At 43.7% G+C, this 17,967-nt stretch overlaps 1 protein-coding gene across 2 annotated transcripts in view; it reads right to left on the bottom strand.

Annotated features, from left to right (window-relative positions):
* Nucleotides 1–6,556: 6,556 nt before the first annotated feature.
* The window catches only part of LOC111960553 (transmembrane protease serine 13), a 24,576-nt gene continuing 13,165 nt past the window's right edge, over nt 6,557–17,967 (bottom strand). The window contains exons 2-14 of one of the 2 annotated variants that reach the window (XR_011475187.1): nt 16,035–16,209; nt 13,774–13,887; nt 13,228–13,404; nt 12,927–13,053; nt 12,461–12,556; nt 12,147–12,190; nt 11,854–12,016; nt 10,973–11,151; nt 10,072–10,170; nt 9,454–9,596; nt 7,140–7,295; nt 6,899–7,012; nt 6,557–6,788 (exon numbers count right to left, since the gene is read on the bottom strand). Coding sequence is in view for 1 of the 2 variants with exons in the window: in XM_023982594.2 (XP_023838362.1) it covers nt 6,998–7,012; nt 7,140–7,295; nt 9,454–9,596; nt 10,072–10,170; nt 10,973–11,151; nt 11,854–12,016; nt 12,147–12,190; nt 12,461–12,556; nt 12,927–13,053; nt 13,228–13,404; nt 13,774–13,887; nt 16,035–16,209 (1,488 nt within the window). In the remaining variant the exon portion in view is untranslated. Of the gene's footprint in view, nt 7,013–7,139; nt 7,296–9,453; nt 9,597–10,071; nt 10,171–10,972; nt 11,152–11,853; nt 12,017–12,146; nt 12,191–12,460; nt 12,557–12,926; nt 13,054–13,227; nt 13,405–13,773; nt 13,888–16,034; nt 16,210–17,967 lie in introns of both variants that reach the window. The other variant, XM_023982594.2, reaches the window with a different exon arrangement.

Genomic DNA, 17,967 nt, shown 5'->3' with positions numbered 1-17,967 from the left:
CTCTTGGAATGGTGTATATAAACACAAGTGTAAAGGAATGAATAAGAATATGTACATAAAGATTCATGAATGAGCGATGGCCGAACGGCATAGGCAAGATGCAGTAGATGGTATAGAGTACAGTATATACATATGAGATGAGTAATGTAGGGTATGTAAACATTATATAAAGTGTCATTGTTTAAAGTGGCTAGTGATACATTTATTACATACATTTTTCATTATTAAAGTGGCTAGAGATGAGTCAGTATGTTGGCAGCAGCCACTCAAAGTTAGTGATGGCTGTTTAACAGTCTGATGGCCTTGAGATAGAAGCTGTTTTTCAGTCTCTCGGTCCCCGCTTTGATGCACCTGTACTGACCTCGCCTTCTGGATGATAGCGGGGTGAACAGGCAGTGGCTCAGGTGGTTGTTGTCCTTGATGATCTTTTTGGCCTTCCTGTGACATCGGGTGGTGGAGGTGTCCTGGAGGGCAGGTAGTTTGCCCCCGGTGATGCGTTGTGCAGACCTCACTACCCTCTGGAGAGCCTTACGGTTGTGGGCGGAGCAGTTGCTGTATCAGGCGGTGATACAGCCCGACAGAATGCTCTCGATTGTGCATCTGTAAAAGTTTGAGTGTTTTTGGTGATAAGCCGAATTTCTTCAGCCTCCTGAGGTTGAAGAGGCACTGCTGCGCCTTCTTCACCACGATGTCTGTGTGGGTGGACCATTTCAGTTTGTCCGTGATGTGTACGCCGAGGGAACTTAAAACTGTCCACCTTCTCCACTACTGTCCCGTCGATGTGGATAGGGGGCTGCACCCTCTGCTGTTTCCTGAAGTCCACGATCATATCCTTTGTTTTGTTGACATTGAGTGTGAGGTTATTTTCCTGACACCACACTCCGAGGGCCCTCACCTCCTCCCTGTAGGCCGTCTCGTCGTTGTTGGTAATCAAGCCTACCACTGTAGTGTCGTCTGCAAACTTGATGATTGAGTTGGAGGCGTGCATGGCCACGCAGTCATGGGTGAACAGGGAGTACAGGAGAGGGCTGAGAACGCACCCTTGTGGGGTCCCAGTGTTGAGGATCAGCGGGGTGTAGATGTTGTTTCCTACCCTCACCACCTGGGGGCGGCCCGTCAGGAAGTTTAGGACCCAGTTGCACAGGGCAGGGTCGAGACCCAGGGTCTCAAACTTAATGACGAGTTTGGAGGGTACTATGGTGTTAAATGCTGAGCTGTGGTCGATGAACAGCATTCTTACATTAGTATTCCTCTTGACCAGATAGGTTAGGGAAGTGTGCAGTGTGATTGCGATTGCGTCGTCTGTGGACCTATTGCGACGGTAACAAAATTGGATTGGGTCTAGGGTGTCAGGTAGGGTGGAGGTGACATGGTCCTTGACTAGTCTCTCAAAGCACTTCATGATGACGGAAGTGAGTGCTACGGTGCTTCTACACCTGCATTGCTTGCTGTTTGTGGTTTTAGGCTGGGTTTCTGTACAGCACTTTGAGATATCAGCTGATGTACGAAGGGCTATATAAATGAATTTGATTTGATTTGATAGTCATTTAGCTAAGCTACCTTAGCTTTCTTGGGAACAGGAACAATGGTGGCCCTCTTGAAGCATGTGGGAATAGCAGACTGGGATAAACACACCATCTGCACATGCTCTGAGGACGCGGCTGGGGATGCCGTCTGGGCCGGCAGCCTTGCGAGGGTTAACACGTTTAAATGTTTTACTCACATTAACTGCAGTGAAGGAGAGCCCGCAGGTTTTGGTAGCGGGCCATGTCAGTGGTGTCACGTCTGCTCCCGCTCTTCCCCTCCCCCTGGCGCTTGAGGGCGCCAGAATGCCTTGCATCACTCACTCCTGCCATCCATCACGTACACCTGCCTTTCCTTGTCACGCGCATCAGCGTTATTGGACTCACCTGGACTCTCTTATCACCTGTTCATTTCCTCCCCTATATGTGTCAGTTCCCCAGCTCTGTTCCCTGCTTCTGCATTGATTGTTTTTCTGTTTGCTAAGCTGTTTATGTCTCGTTCTATGTCCGTTATTTATTAAATGTTACTCCCCGTACCTGCTTCGTCTCTCCAGCGTCATCCTTGTGATAGATCGTGACAAGTGGCACTGTATTGTCCTCAAAGCGAGCAAAGAAGTTGTTTAGTTTTTCTGGGAGCAAGACATCGTGGTCCGCGACGTGGCTGCTTTTCCTTTTGTAGTCCGTGATTGACTGTAGACCCTGCCACATACCTCTCGTGTATGAGCCGTTGAATTGCAACTCTACTTTGTTTCTATACTGACGCTTAGATTGCTTGATTGCCTTGCGGAGGGAATAGCTACACTGTTTGTATTCGGTCATGTTTCTGGTCACCTTGCCCTGATTAAAAGCAGTGGTTCGAGCTTTCAGTTTTGTGCGAATGCTGCCATCAATCCACGGTTTCTGGTTGGGGAAGGTTTTAATAGACGCTGTGGGTACAACATCACCAATGCACTTGCTAATAAACTCACTCACCGAATCAGCGTATTCATCAATGTTATTGTCCGACGCTATGCGGAACATATCCCAGTCCACGTGATCGAAGCAATCTTGAAGCGTGGAATCCGATTGGTTGAACAGACGTGAGCACGGGCACTTCCTGTTTTAGTTTCTGTCTATAAACTGGGCGCAACAAAATGGAGTCGTGGTCAGGTTTTCCAAAAGGAGGGCAGGGAAGGGCTTTGTATGCGTCGCGGAAGTTAGAAATCAGTGATCCAGAGTTTTGCCAGCCCGGGTCGCGCATTCGATATGCTGATAAAATTTAGGGAGCCTTGTTTTCAGATTAGCCTTGTTAAAATCCCCAGCTACAATAAATGCAGCCTCAGGATATGTGGTTTCCAGTTTACATAGACTCAAATTAAGTTATTTCAGGACCGTCGATGTGTCTGCTTGGGGGGGATATACACGACTGTGATTATGATCGAAAAGAATTCTCTTGGTAGATAATGCGGTCGGCATTTGATTGTAAGGAAATCTAGGTCAGGTGAACAAAAGGACTTGAGTTCCTGTATGTTGTTATGATCACACCACGTCTCGTTCATCATAAGGCATACACCCCCGCCCTTCTTCTTACCAGAGAGATGTTTTTTTCTGTCGGCGCGATGCGTGAAGAAACCTAGTGGCTGCACCGACTCTGATGACGTATCCCAAGTGAGCCATGTTTCCGTGAAACAAAGAACATTACAATCTCTGATGTCTCTCTGGAAGGCAACCCTTGCTCGGATTTCGTCTACCTTGTTGTCAAGAGACTGGACATTGACGAGTAGTTTGCTCGGGAGCGGTGCACGATGTGCCCGTCTACGCAGCCTGACCAGAAGACCGCTCCGTCTGCCCCTTCTGTGGCGCCGTTGTTTTGGGTCGCCGGCTGGGATCCGATCATTTGTCTCTGGTTGTGGATCCAAACAGAGATCCGCTTCGGGGAAGTCGTATTCCTGTCGTAATGTTGGTGAGTTGATGTTGCTCTTTATCCAGTAGTTCCTCCGGCTGTATGTAATAAACTTAAGATTTCCTGGGTAACAATGTAGAAATAACACATAAAAACGAAATATGCTCATAGTTTCCTAGGAACGCGATGCGAGGCGGCCATCTTTGTCGCGCCAGCCTGCCTGATTTTGACGTAACAACTAGCTCTCACAGTTTCACGTCAGAATTAGATGTTTCTCCATGTTCTCAAACTTCAATTTTAAGTTGTGAATGTGAATTCAAAGTGATTAAGGTACATTTAGGCATTACTCAACATTTTTAATGTTAGGGTACGTTTCGGATTAACTCCGGAATCTTAAGTTAGGCATTAACTACGTATGGTTACTGGGTTGGGATAGTTTGGGAAAGTTTCAGTGTTGGGATAGATTTGGGTAAAGTGTTACGGTTTATAGGTTAGGTAGTTTGAGTTTGGGTAAAGTTCGGTTTGGGATAGGTTTGGTAAAGGTTACGGTTAGGTAGTTGTGTAAGGTTCGGTTTGGTAGTTGGGTAAAGTTAGTGTGGGATACGGTTTGGGGAATGGTTTGGTGGTGGTAAGGTTCGGTTTGGGATAGGTTTGTGTCAGGTTTTGGCCAAACTGTTGGGTTTTGGTCACTAGATGTCCCCATTTCACCTTTTTGTACCTTTTGTTTCTTGCTCTAATTATTGTTTGCACCTGTAGGTCTTCCCTTGTTAGTTATTCGACCTCTGGTGTTCTTTTTCTTGCTCCGTGTTTGTAAGTTAGACCCACGCGAGCCCAAGCACTTTGTTTATCAGAGATTTTTTGTTGATTTTTCAGAGGTTCTCGGTTTATGTTCTTGTATTATTGAGAGTCTTTTGAGTTTGTTTTCCTGGCTGTTTTTTAACACTTTGTGAATGTTTTTGTATTTTGAGGATTCATTTTGTGCCTTTTGTGGCTTTATTTTGGATCATTGTGGATTTAGTTTCTTTGCTGAAGATTTTGTTCTTTATTAAACACTATCGTAGTCTGCTGTGTCTGCCTCATCTTCTGGGTTCTGCGATTTTTAGTGGACTGTTTCTCGAACGGGTCTGACAGGTTAGGGTAAGGTTAATTAGGATAGGTTTGGGTAAGGTTCGTTGGAGATGTTTGGGTAAGGTTTCGGTTAGATAGGTTTGGGTAAAGGTTACGGTTTGGGATGTTTGGGTAAGGTTACGTTGGGATAGGTTTGGTAAGGTTTACGTTTAGGGATAGGTGTTGAGGTAGTGTCGGGTAGGATAGGGTTTGGGTAAGGTCGGTTGAGGTGAAGGTTTTTGGGTAAAGGTTAACGTTGGAGATAGGTTTGGGAAAGGTTTACGGTTAGGGATAGGTTTGGGTAAGGTTACTTGGTGTTTGGGTAAGTTCTGTGTTGGGTAAAGGTTACGGAGTTTGGGAACGCGTGTATAGTGGGAAAGGTACGAGAGTTGAGGTTACGGTTTGGGATAGGGTTTGGGTAGAGGTTACGGTTGGGGTAGGTTTGGGTAAGTAAGGCGGGTGGGATAGGTTTGGGTGAAGTTCGGTTTGGGATAGTTTGGGTAAAGGTTCGGTTGTTTGGGATAGGTTTGTGGTAAAGGTTACTGTGGGATAGGTTTGGGTAAGGTTACGGTTTGGGATAGGTTTGGGTAAGTAGCGTTGTGATTAGGTTTGGGTAAAGGTTACGGTTTGGGATAGGTTTGGGTAAAGGTTACGGTTTGGGATAGGCTTAAAATCTAAATCTCAAAAACAACTTTCTGTTGCTGGATTAGAACGTGCAAACTTGGCACCAGAGCCAGATGCCTACATACTTGAAGGTAACAGCACTCACTGTTGCCTCTAGTGTCCGGTTTCCATGTCATCTCCCGACGTCCTCAGACATGGATGGATGTCGAATACTGACTTGTATCACGGGTGACCTGGCTGGATGTAAACCCTTTTGTGCTGCCTAACCAATGACTGTGCTGTGTATGGTGGCACTTCAGAAGGTGAGTCAAAGGCTTCTTTCCAGACAAATGTTTTGATTTGTTAAAAAATAAAGCAATATCTGTACAGTTTGAGAGGGAGAGCGTGAAAAAGAGAAGGAGGACCGGCGGTAAGTTTCCTACTGCTATAATTGATTATAGTAAAAACAATATGTATCGTTGCCCATAATGAAGCCATTTATCAGAGTTATTTACCTCACAATAAGCCATATTTGAGTAATTTACATAACTTACACTACTATGAAGTGGCAGCCACGGAAATAGACAGCGCATGGGTGCTGAAAGTAGGCTAATTCGAGAAGGCGTAATTCATTGAAAAAGTCTTCATTTTAATTTTGACTTTAGGCTAATAACAAGAGGGCTTTGTGTTGGAGCCTATTTCTTCCTATTCAAGACAGACAAAATTATAGTCTACTATCCAAAGATGTCGAATTTGTCAGCCAATTCCTTCAGTCGCCACGCACTCCTGAAAATATCTCAGTGTCAGTGAAGAGCTTGGTGTGTTGAGTTAAAACCAGGGCTCGAATTGAGGGGGTAAGTGAGGGTATTATGGCTTTTGTTAAAGAATATGGCTAAACGCATAGGCCTTCCCCTTGTTAGCCTAAGATAAAAAAATAAAAAAATAAACATACTTGGAATTAAACGGTAGGCATGTTCTCTGCTATCCACTTTACGCTTTTATTATTATTTTGGGTATAGGGGAGGGTCACTTGTTTTTTTCCCAAGCGTTCAGGGAAGGTAGGGTAAAACTATATTTTACGATGGCACTAAGAGGTGATATCCACATTAGTCAACAACAAGAAAGAGACTTGAAAGGACTCCTGTGCAGCTGTGAGTAGGGACAGATTATTACATTAGTTAAACTCCTTTCTTTCCAATGAGTTTCACGTAATTCACACAAAATATTTTCTGGAGATGAATCACAAAGCACATTGCATCTCTAGAAAAACATTTTAAAAACATTGGAGATATGGGAGGCGTGAGTGGATATGAGGGGTGCATAGACTTAGAAAAGAGAGGCCAGCCATCGTAGAACCGCCTATCTCAGGTAAATATCATAAACATACTTACTCTAAGATTTAAAAAATGCGGTGGGAATTAAAATCATTCAAACACAAAACTGGAATCAGTGAACAAAATGTATTGGTGTAGATTCACATAATATCCATAGTGTAGCAGCCGTTGGGCATAAATACAGTAATGCATTTTGTGATTTTAGAAGGTACAGTAAAGGAACAGAAGAACACAAGAACGAATGGTCTTGTGTTAAAGTGCAATTTCCCTTTCCTGGTACTCCCCTAGCTAGTGGCCATCCTTTCCTCTTTTCATATGTCTGTCTGTCTGTCTGTCTGTCTGTCTGTCTGTCTGTCTGTCTGTCTGTCTGTCTCTGTCTCTGTCTCTGTCTCTGTCTCTGTCTGTCTGTCTGTCTGTCTGTCTGTCTGTCTGTCTGTCTGTCTGTCTACTATAGGACTTCATGGTGTGACGTTCCGAAAGGAACGAGAAAGCAGGCCGCGAGCGGTCTTTAGAGAGGATGTGGCGAGGCCAATGGAAATGAAGTGACATCACGGATTCTCCAGCTGCAGAGGGAACAATGAGAATTAACATACATGTAAGTCAAGGGAGGGTGAGCTGGGTATTAGGTGTGTATTGCATGGTGTGGTTTGCTAGAACACAGGCAATCCAGGTAGCTTCTCTTCATCTCACCTGCATCTTGCTGTAGATCCAGGGCAGTAGGCTGGACACCTTGGTGTAGACCCCCGGCCTGTTACTCTGCCCACAGCCGCTGCCCCAGCTGGTCATGCCCACCAGCTGCCAAAGGTTGTCACTGGTCTTGCACACCAGAGGACCACCACTGTCTCCCTTTGAGAGGAATGGAGAGAAGGGATGAGTGAACAGGGGCCGAGGTGTGGAAAGCACCTGATACAATATTACTGTACGTTTTAAAGCGGTGGATAGCAGATGAGGTAGAAGGGAATTTGAGTAGTGGGAGAGGAAATTTTCATCAGCCCCAAGGCAGCTAAGATGACGACAAGCGTTTGTGCAGGAGAGGACAGCTATGGACTATCGAAGTTCAGAAATATAATTAATAATGTTGGCACCAAATGTTCTAAGACAGTGAGTTAGTTAGACTCTGGGAAGAATACAGAATGTTGCTGTCATGGAACATCTGGTGTCCATATGGAGGACAGTTTGCCAAACTGCATCTATGGCTGTAAAAAAAAAATATATATTTTCAAAGTATTTGGTATGTTAATGGTATAGAGAGAGATATATTTTTAACATTTAATAGTGGTAAAAAGTAGAAAGAGTGTTGAAAGAGTAGTGGGCCAAAATGGAACCCATGCTGGCAGCGGTACATTGTACATGTGCTCCAGAGGCAGCGGCTTAGACCTCTAGACCACCACAGGTGGCTAATGTTTACCCGTTGCGTAAAAAAACGTTACGTAAATTGAGATGAATAAACTTGGTGTACGCCATACATACTGTACATACACTTGTTTTCCATTATAAATCCGACCTGTCGTAAAACTGCGTGTGAACAAACCCTCCATTCACCTTTTATAGGTGACAATAACGCCTTTTATTTGCTGTATAATTTGGAACTGTTGGAATTAGACCACTGCAGTTTCTCAAAGAAAGAGCAATTGCAAATTTGATCAAATGTTTTTGGAGGTGTTGACAGAATATTAAAATATTTAGCAATAACCTATGCTGTATTTGCCAAAGGACTGTGACAGTTTCTGAAGAAAAAAAACAATGGCTAATTTGTAACGGCTGTCATATTCGTTCTCCTCCTCAGACGAGGAGGAGCATGGATCGGACCAACACGCAGCGAGGTATGTAGACATAATGATTTATTAAATGAAGACGAAACACGAAGAACACTTGAATAAACTACAAAACAACAAACGACGTTAAACAGACCTGAACTTGTGAACATAAAAAACAATGAACGCACGAACAGGAAAGAACGAACGAAATGAGACGAGACAGTACCGTGTGGTGCAACAAACACAGACACAGCAACAATCACCCACAAACAAACAGTGAGAACAGCCTACCTTAATATGGTTCTCAATCAGAGGAAACGTCAAACACCTGCCTCTAATTGAGAACCATATCAGGCAACACATTTAACCCAACATAGAAACACATCACATAGAATGCCCACCCCAACTCACGCCCTGACCAACTAAACACATACAAAAACAAGGAAAACAGGGCAGGAACGTGACATAATTGTTGTGGACCTGTCAGCAGAACGTTTAAATTCAACAATGTTTTGCTTTGACATTTCCCCCAACCTAAATATGCTGGACTGCTTGCAAATTCTAAAACATTGTCTAGGCTACTCAAAAAAATAGAAATCACAGTAGGTTACTTACAGTAGTTGCATTCATAACTCAATGTAAAATATCAACTGTCTGTTCACCTGTTAAATTCAACTGTCAAGTTACAAACCGCGCTGCCTATGCGATCGTCTAGACTACAGCAAAACTTGAAATTACATAGCCTATCTATTTACTAGGCCCAATTAAATGAGAGATGCGCATGGTATTTTTGTATTACTTCGGGAATGCATCACAGCCAGAAAAGGTGAGGAATTTATTCTGCAATGGTTATAAAAAATAAAATAAATAGGAAATAGATGTATGTGTCTCATCATTTTAGATTCCAGAAACAAAACACATTCGGTAGACTTTTGCTCTTCTCACTAACTGCATCTTATAATTAGATATTTTTTTGCGTGTCATCATATCCCACATTTGTACAAAATACTGTACATGCTTGCAATACAATACTTCAGCCACTATAAAATGTGTGTAAGCATGGTCGGAAGTTTGCATGGAGGTAAGCATGTTCTCAGGCCAAGTTCAGTTTTTATAAATTCCAATTTTTGCGGCAAAACTGCCAAACGCATGTTTTGAGGTATATTCTGTACGTACGCAAGGTTAATAAATGAGTCCCCGGGCCTGTAAATAGAGGGTGAGTTGAACTACAGCAGATGGACATGTACCTGACAGGAGTCCCTGCCCCCGTTGAGATCACCGGCACACAGCATGTTGTTGGACACACTGCCAGAGTATACCTTGGAGCTGTTACACACACGCACGTCGATGATGTCAACGGTCACCTGCATCAGGTCTTTGGAGGGTTTCGCTGTGAAGGGACACATACAGTACACAGTCATTCTCCAAACACACACACACACTTCAGCTAGGGACACAATAGCTAGTTGCTCTAGGCAAACTGTTGCTCTGCTGGATTAAGCATAGATTCCTGCAATGAGAAGACATTGAGATAGGATGAATGATGCATGTGTAGCCTCCTTTCTCCACGTCGGACAGGCCATAGAGCAATTTTGGAAAATACCAGACGGGCTGGTTCATTTTTAGCCTAGTGGGCCTGTCTAAATTGTTGTTGTTTCTTGTGCAAAAGGATCATTATTTGGCTGATAATAATTCTAAAAGGGCTGGTGTGGGGGCCTCGAGGATAGAAGTGTGTTAGAAATGGCCGGGGCCAATTCTGTTCCCAGTCCGTCCCTGTTGTCTCACTCTAGATAAGCATTCTGTATGCACTTTCCTTTAGTGTAGTCCATCTCTCCCTCTCTCCACTCCCTCGTCTCTCTTCCTACCTGATCCATTATCTATTGTTCCGAAGCCCGAGGTCCAGCATTTGGTTCCGCGGGGGAATGTCTGGTCAAAGGCTGGCAAACAGGCAGGCTGAACTGCATCTGAATAACAAACATACACGCAGGTAGTTAGATAAACAGACACACGTGTGCACACACATACACACAAATGAGCGGTGGTGGAAAAAGTACTCAATTGTCATACTTGAGTAAAAGTAAAGATACCTTAATAGAAAATGACTCAAGTAAAAGTGAAAGTCCCCCAGTAAATACTACTTGAGTAAAAGTCTAAAAGTATTTGGTTTTAAATATACTTAAGTATCAAAAGTAAATGGAATTGCTAAAATGTACTTAATTGTCAAAAGTAAAAGTATAAACCATTTCAAATTCCTTGTATTAAGCAAACCAGACGGCACCATTTAATTTTTAAAATTTTTAGGGATAGTCAGGGGCGCACTCCAAAACTCAGACATAATTTACAAACGAAGCATTTGTGTTTAGCGAGTCCATCAAGACCAGAGGCAGTAGGGATGACCAGGGATGTTCTCTTGATAAGTGTGTGAATTGGACCATTTTCCTGTCAGCATGTAGGAGTACTTTTGGTTGTCAGGGAAAATGTATAGAGTAAAAAGTACATTATTTTCTTTAGGAATGTAGTAAAAGTAAAAGTTGGCAAAAATATAAATATTAAAGTGCAGATACCCCAAAAAACGACTTCAGTAGTACTTTAAAGTATTTGTACTTAAGTACTTTACACCACTGCAAATGAGATTACCATTCTGACAGTGGATTCATCACAGACATTTAGAGGCAAAGGGCAAATGTTTTTACAGTGCTGTCCCAACATTGATGCTAGTGTCTCCCTAGCGTTTCTCTGATATACAAGGAATAGACCTGGACTCACTAGTGAAGTCCACTGGTGAGGCCAGCTTCAGAATGGCGATGTCCTGGTCGTTGGTTACGTTGTTGTAGTTCTCATTCACGATAATCTTCTCTACGAGGTAGGGAGAAGGAAGCTTGTCTTGAGACACCACTCCTCCGTACACATGCCACTTACTGGCATCAAGAAACGGGGGTAACAACCTTCAATTGGCAAGGAAAAATATGAAATAGATGTTCATTTACTTCTCAAACCAAGGCTGTAGCTTCTGACACATATGGTATTATTATTATGGTAATACGGTGTTTAATTGAGTTATGGAGATTGGTTGTCAAGGTGAGGGTTGTTGAGGTGATGAGTCACACAGCAAGTTGCTGCACAGATTCACTACTAGTCTGTGTTTTATATGGGAATGTGTAAGTAAAAGGATTGACAGTAAACGTATGGCTAATGACGCGTCGACGACATGTCGGAAAGTCTGAAACACAAGCTTGAAATCTATTTGATCGGTCCTCTAACTAGTAATTAAAAGTTAGGAACCCTCGCATCATCTGAGTGTCACCCCCTGATCTCTTTCACCTGTCCTTGTGTCCCGACACGCTGAACTCTGACTAAGGAAATTAATTTGACAACAACATTTTGGCAGTTAAATGCAACAACAAAAAGTAATTTCATCAAAAACAATCTGTATGGTTTTTTTTAACACTGTTTACGAGCATTATAGTTGTACTTTCTGTTCATGGTTAGAGTAGCTAGCTTGCCGTTAGTCAATTCTCAATTGGCATTCACTCCGACTTGTCATGAACGCAGCAGAGAGGGTACGGTGGTGCTATTACATAGCGCGTCTAGAATTAGAACCAAGGGATCAGTTTGGAATTGAGCATTGTTGTCCTCTAGTCACTGACCTGGGGAAGCAGTGGGCAGCTGTCACCACAAAGTCAGGGGACACCAGGACCCCTCCACAGACATGTGATCTACCAAAGTGCAGAGACAGTTGCCAGGGCCATTGGCCCAGCTTGGCAACAGTGCCCCCTATGATCCGGGAGGTCAACTGCTGACGCCCACAATCTGGGAAAAGGTGGAGAAGTGGTCAACATGTTTGTATCTAATTTAACTAGAAGTCATATTTCAAACAGAAGGTTGATATAGGCCTGCCTGAGTGCAATATGTGAAATTTGAACCGATGAGAGCTCCTTACCAATACACTTCAGAGAGACCGTATTCTGGTCAGGGCAGGACGAGCTACACAGCAACACAAGATCAATCATGTCAGCAACACAGGATCGAACATTAAACCACGTTGGGAAACATGCAGCATGGTTACAGTTGATTTGAAACTTCCTTCATGAGGCTTATAATGCGATTATGATGATGACATAGCATTACGTCCCAACCAGTCATGACAGGTAATGACAGTGAATGACTTAACACCACCATTCCCTCAACATTACTGGGACTAAAAGGAGTAAATACAAAAGTGCTAAGATTTGTAGAGGAGTTGAGCTCTCTTACCCAACGCTGACCTGGCCCTGGATGGGTAAAGACGATCTGTTGTTCAGGGTTAGACCAATGGACTGCTGGGATTTCACGGCCTTGGTTGCAAAGGACCTGCATGGTCGGCACACACAAACACATTTAGAATCCGTCTGCCAAAGCAATAGTAGAATCAATTCCCCTCCCATCAAGCATTCCCAGACACCCAATTTGCCACAGGCACACCAACCCCAGAGAGAGAGAGGAGCGCAGAGATTCAATCTCAGAGTAAATACTGAAAATGGCAGCAGTGAAATTAGACGGCACTGAGCAAATGTCTGTGCGAGAAAGTAGTTCACGCGAGAGGCGGCGTACACAAATGGCTGCTGTGAGTGAAAGTGATTACTCTCTAAGTGCAGCATATAGCATGGCTGCTGTGAGAGAAAGTAGTTACTTTGTGAGGTAGCTTATAAAATGTCTGCTGGGAAATAAGGCGATGTCTTACTTTCTGAAGCCCAGTTGGGCACAGGTTCGGTCGGCATAGCTCTGGTCCCATCCCTGGTAACACACCGGGAGGAAACGACCGTCCTGAGACGTTCTGACTTGTAGAGCACCGTCCGCCCCAAACCTCACTGGAGAGAGAAGGAGAGGAGGGATGGAATAATAAGATACAAAACGGGTTATATTTGTCCGCTTGTCAGACGTCGAGTGTACGTCCACCTGCCCGCCTGGCTTTCATTTCTGTACATCTACCTGCAAGTATGTTTGTCTTTATGTCTGTCTGTTATGTGTGTGTGTGTGCTTACCACAGTTGGACTCGTCCGTGCCCAGTCGGCAGTCTCGCAGAGCGTCACATTGGACGGTGGAGTTGGAGCAGGTGTCATGAACGGGCACGCTCAACTGCTTCCCATAGTGCCCCTCGTCCTCACTGTCATGGTGGTTGAAGGTGGCAGCCGCAGTTCCCAACCTGGTACCGTAACGCACTACCCAGAGAGAGAGAGAGAGAGAGAGAGAGAGAGAGAGAGAGAAAGACATGAAATGAAATAGACCAAGAGCAGAGAGATGATGGAAGGGTTGGATGGGGTAGGTTGGAGAGCACAGAGAACAGGTAAGGGTGGGGAGAAGAGGAGAGATGGAGGAAGAGGTAGAAGAGGAAGACTGTCAATGCCTGTACAAATACAGTAGGGAAAGGGGAAACCTAGACAGTCGCACAACTGAATTCATTCAACCAAAATGTGTCATTTAAGCCCTGCCGAATCAGAATGAAAATTTAAAAAATTAAATGAATAAACAGGCATACATGTACATGAGTAACAACATATGAATAAAAATGAAGACAACCCTGGTCTTACCTCCGAGCCAGATGGCAATGCCCAGGAGGAGCAGCAGAACGATGCCTCCTGACCCACCAAAGCACTTGGCACTACGGTGGCAGAATTTGCCTTTCTTCTTCTTGTTAGAAAGAGCTGGAACAACACACACGGCATACACGTCAAATAGAGATATCTTACTCGGGAGACCACATAGAAGACCGTATAATGAGTGTACACAACATTAGGAACACCTTCCAAATATTGAGTTTGCCTTCAGAACAGCCTCAATGCGTTGGGGCATGACCTCTACAAGGTGTCGAAAGCGTTCCACAGGGATGCGGGCCCATGTTGACTCCAATGCTTCCCACAGCTGTGTCAAGTTGGCTGGATGTCCTTTGGGTGGTGGACCATTCTTGAAACACATGGGAAACTGTGGAGCGTGAAATCCCTAGCAGCGTCGCAGTTCTTTACACACTTAAACCACACCCCGTTCAAAGGCACTTCAATATTTTGTCTTACCAATTGACCCTCCGAATGGAACACACACACAATCCATGTCTCAATTGTCTTCAGGCTTAGAAATCCTTCTTTAACCTGTCTCCTCCCCTTCGTCTACACCGATTGAAGTGAATTTAAGAAGTGACATCAATAAGGGATCATAGCTTTCACCTGGTCAATCTATGTCATGGAAAGAGCATGTTTTCATAATGTCTTGTACACTCAGTGTACCACACGCAACCGCTTTAAACCTCTACGGGATCGGTGTCCCCCTCGCGGGACGGTTGAGCTAACGTAGGCTAATGTGATTAGCATGAGATTGTAAGTAACAAAACAAAAAAATCCCAGGACATAGACATATCTGATATGGGCAGAAAGCTTAAATTCTTGTTAATCTAACTGCACTGTCCAATTTACAGTAGCTATTACAGTGAAAGAATGCCATGCTAATTGTTTGAGGAGAGTGCACAGTTATGAACTTGAAAATGTATTAATAAACCTATTAGGCACATTTGGGCGGTCTTGGTACAACATTTTGAACAGATATGCGTTCATTGGAACTAAACTTTGCACATATACGGCAGGGTAGCCTAGTGGTTAGAGTGTTGGGCTAGTAACCGAAAGGTTGCAAGTTCAAATCCCCAAGCTGACAAGGTACAAATCTGTTGTTCTGCCCCTGAACAAGGCAGTTAAGAGAAAGACCATAGTCAGTTAGGAACAAATTCTTATATTCAATGACAGCCTAGGAACAGTGGGTTACACTGTTCCTAGGCTGTCATTGAAAATAAGAATTTGTTCCTAACTGACTTGCCTAGTTAAATAATGGTAAAATAAATATATGTCTAAAACTTTGCACATGTACTGTTGCCATCTAGTGGCCAAAATCTAAATTGCACCTAGGCTTGAATAATAGATTATGGTCTTTCTCTTGCATTTCAAAGATGATGGTATCATCTTTTACCAGATATATTTTACAAGATCTAATGTGTTATATTCTCCTACATTAATTTCACATTTCCACAAACCTCAAAGTGTTTCCTTTCAATTGGTATCAAGCAAATGCATATCCTTGCTTCAGGTCCTGAGCTACAGGCAGTTTGATTTTGGCATGTCATTTCAGGCGAAAATAAAAAACGGGTTGGATCCGTAATGATTAAATCAGTCTCCTATTTTACATGCCAACTATCATCTACATCTGTCCTAGGTCTGATGGACAGATCTCAGGTGGAGTGGGGAATAGGAAAGTGAAGAGGAAAACAGAGTGTGAGGAGGTGGAACGTATTCCAACAGAACTCCTGCCTGATATTTGACCCCCAGGTGAGGTCAATAAGGGATCATAGCTTTCACCTGGATTCACCTGGTCAGTCTGCGTCACGGAAAAAGAGCAGGTGTTCCTAATGTTACTACCCTGGGGCGGCAGGGTAGCCTAGTGGTTAGAGCGTTGGGCTAGTAACCGAAAGGTTGCAAGTGCGAATCCCCAAGCTGACAAGGTACAAATCTGTCGTTCTGCCCCTGAACATGGCAGTTAACCCACTGTTCCTAGGCCGTCACAGAAAATAAGAATTTGTTCTTAACCTGCCTAGTTAAATGAAGGTAAAATGTTCTGTACACTCAGTGTATAGTAATGCTGAGACATAATGAGGGAGTTAAAATCACATTTCTCAAGGATGTTTTTATAAAACACTTCTGTTTCTATTATTTTACACTACTTTCACTGATGGTTTGTAGTCCCCTGAAAGCAAACAAGGAATGGAGAAAACCGGACTGGGACAGAACTGCAGTATATAGGGAGTGCTACTCACATAAACTGGGCTGGCAGACATGCTGCGCAGCCACTGGTGGGGGATGCTGGGGGATGTAGTATAGCTGGTTGGGATGAGTGTGCCTTGGACCCGCTCCATAGACTAGCTCTTCATAGGACTGGAGGGGCGGGACGGTGTGCACCTCAACAGAGTAGTATGGAGGAGGGAGCTCGTTCTGTAGGGGAGAACACAGAGAAAAACAGAAGGTTAAGAAGTCAGTCATTCAAAAATATTCGGATCTAACACCCAACACCCAACTTAAAGGCCCAGTGTTTTGTATCATATTGTACAAAAAAGGATGAAATTAACACTATAAAAGTGTGAAAAAAAGTTATGTTTTATTTCCTGATAGTTGCTGGTTGATAATACAATCTACACAGGAGCTTCAAAGTGACATCACCAGGCGGTATAGGTTTTAAAGTCCCAGTGCAGTCAAAAACGTGATTTCCTGTGTTTTATATAATAATACTTTGAAATTGTGAAAAAGATGATAATGCCCTTTTATTGTTTTGGTGGGATTGCGTTTTGGCCTGTCTGGTGACATCACCATGTGGTAAATTAGTTAATCGACCAATAAGAAAGAGTTTTCCAAACCTCTCTGGCAATAACAGCTTTTCCCCTCCCCACTCAGACCACTCCCAGACAGTCCTAGCAAAAATATTTTTGGATAAATATTTTTTTGCTAAAAAGCTATTTTTGTTTATTTTTGACAATTTTAAGGAAAAACAATTACATTCAGGCACTAAATTGTTCCCCAGAAATGATTTGATATTGAGATGAAAATCCCCAGTAAACAATTCCATGCAGGAACCCCCTGATTCATCCATAAACAATAGTGTATGGGGTGCTGCCTAGAGTACACATGTTGATTTCGAAAAGGGCTTACAGATGGTTGATGATTGGTGAAAAAAGGCATTGTAGTATCTTCAGGTTAGATGTAACTCATTTTCGGCCATAATAATATCATCCTTATCGAGCAAGTGTGAAATCCCAACACCTGAATAACCAACTCAAGCACAATAGAAGTTCCCATGTCTCTAGGCAACAATGTGCCAAGATTCCCAATGGGCCCCTTATTCATTTCCTCCTCTCTTTATCATGCTCTCATTTCTGCTTTATATTCATCTGCTCCCCATAGCGCTATCAAGCATCTCAGACAATAGAGCTGATCATCGTCACCAGGGCCGCAGCCGAGCTCACATTGCCCCCCGGGAGTCTCTATTGTTGCCACGGAGAAGAAGGATGGCTGCCATGGAGACAACGGAACAGCAAACTCCAAAAGGAAGTTGTGGTCGTCCCCTGTCCCTGGCTGCTGCCTGTTTGTATCACACACACAGGTGATTTGTAACCCACATCCACACAGGTGATTTGTAATCCACATCCACACACAGGTGATCTGTAACCCACATCCACACAGGTGATTTGTGACCCACATCCACACAGGTGATTTGTGACCCACATCCACACAGGTGATTTGTGACCTGTGAGCCGCACATCCACACAGCGTGATTTGTACCACATCCACACCAGGTTGATTTGTACCCACATCCACAGGTGATTTGTAACCCACATCCACACAGGTTTGTTAACCCAATCTCAACACGGTGATTAGTAACCCACATCCACACAGGTGACTGAACCACTCCCACAGTTGATTTGACCCACATCCACACAGGTGATTTGTGACCCACATCCCACACAGGTGATTTGTAACCACATCCACACAGGTGATTGTAACCACATCCACAAATGATTTGTAATCCAAATCCACACAGGTGATTTGTAATCCACATCCACACAGGTGATTGTAACCCACATACCACTAGGTGATTTGTCTAATCCACATCCACACAGGTGATTTGTAAACCCATCATCCACAGGTGATTTGTAAACCCACATCCACACAGGTGATTTGTAACCCACATCCACACAG

This window comes from Salvelinus sp. IW2-2015, linkage group LG4p (assembly GCF_002910315.2).
Source record: "Salvelinus sp. IW2-2015 linkage group LG4p, ASM291031v2, whole genome shotgun sequence".
NCBI lineage: Eukaryota > Metazoa > Chordata > Actinopteri > Salmoniformes > Salmonidae > Salvelinus > Salvelinus sp. IW2-2015.
The sequence above is the reverse complement of the archived record's forward strand: the minus strand, read 5'-3'. Positions and strand labels throughout refer to the sequence as shown.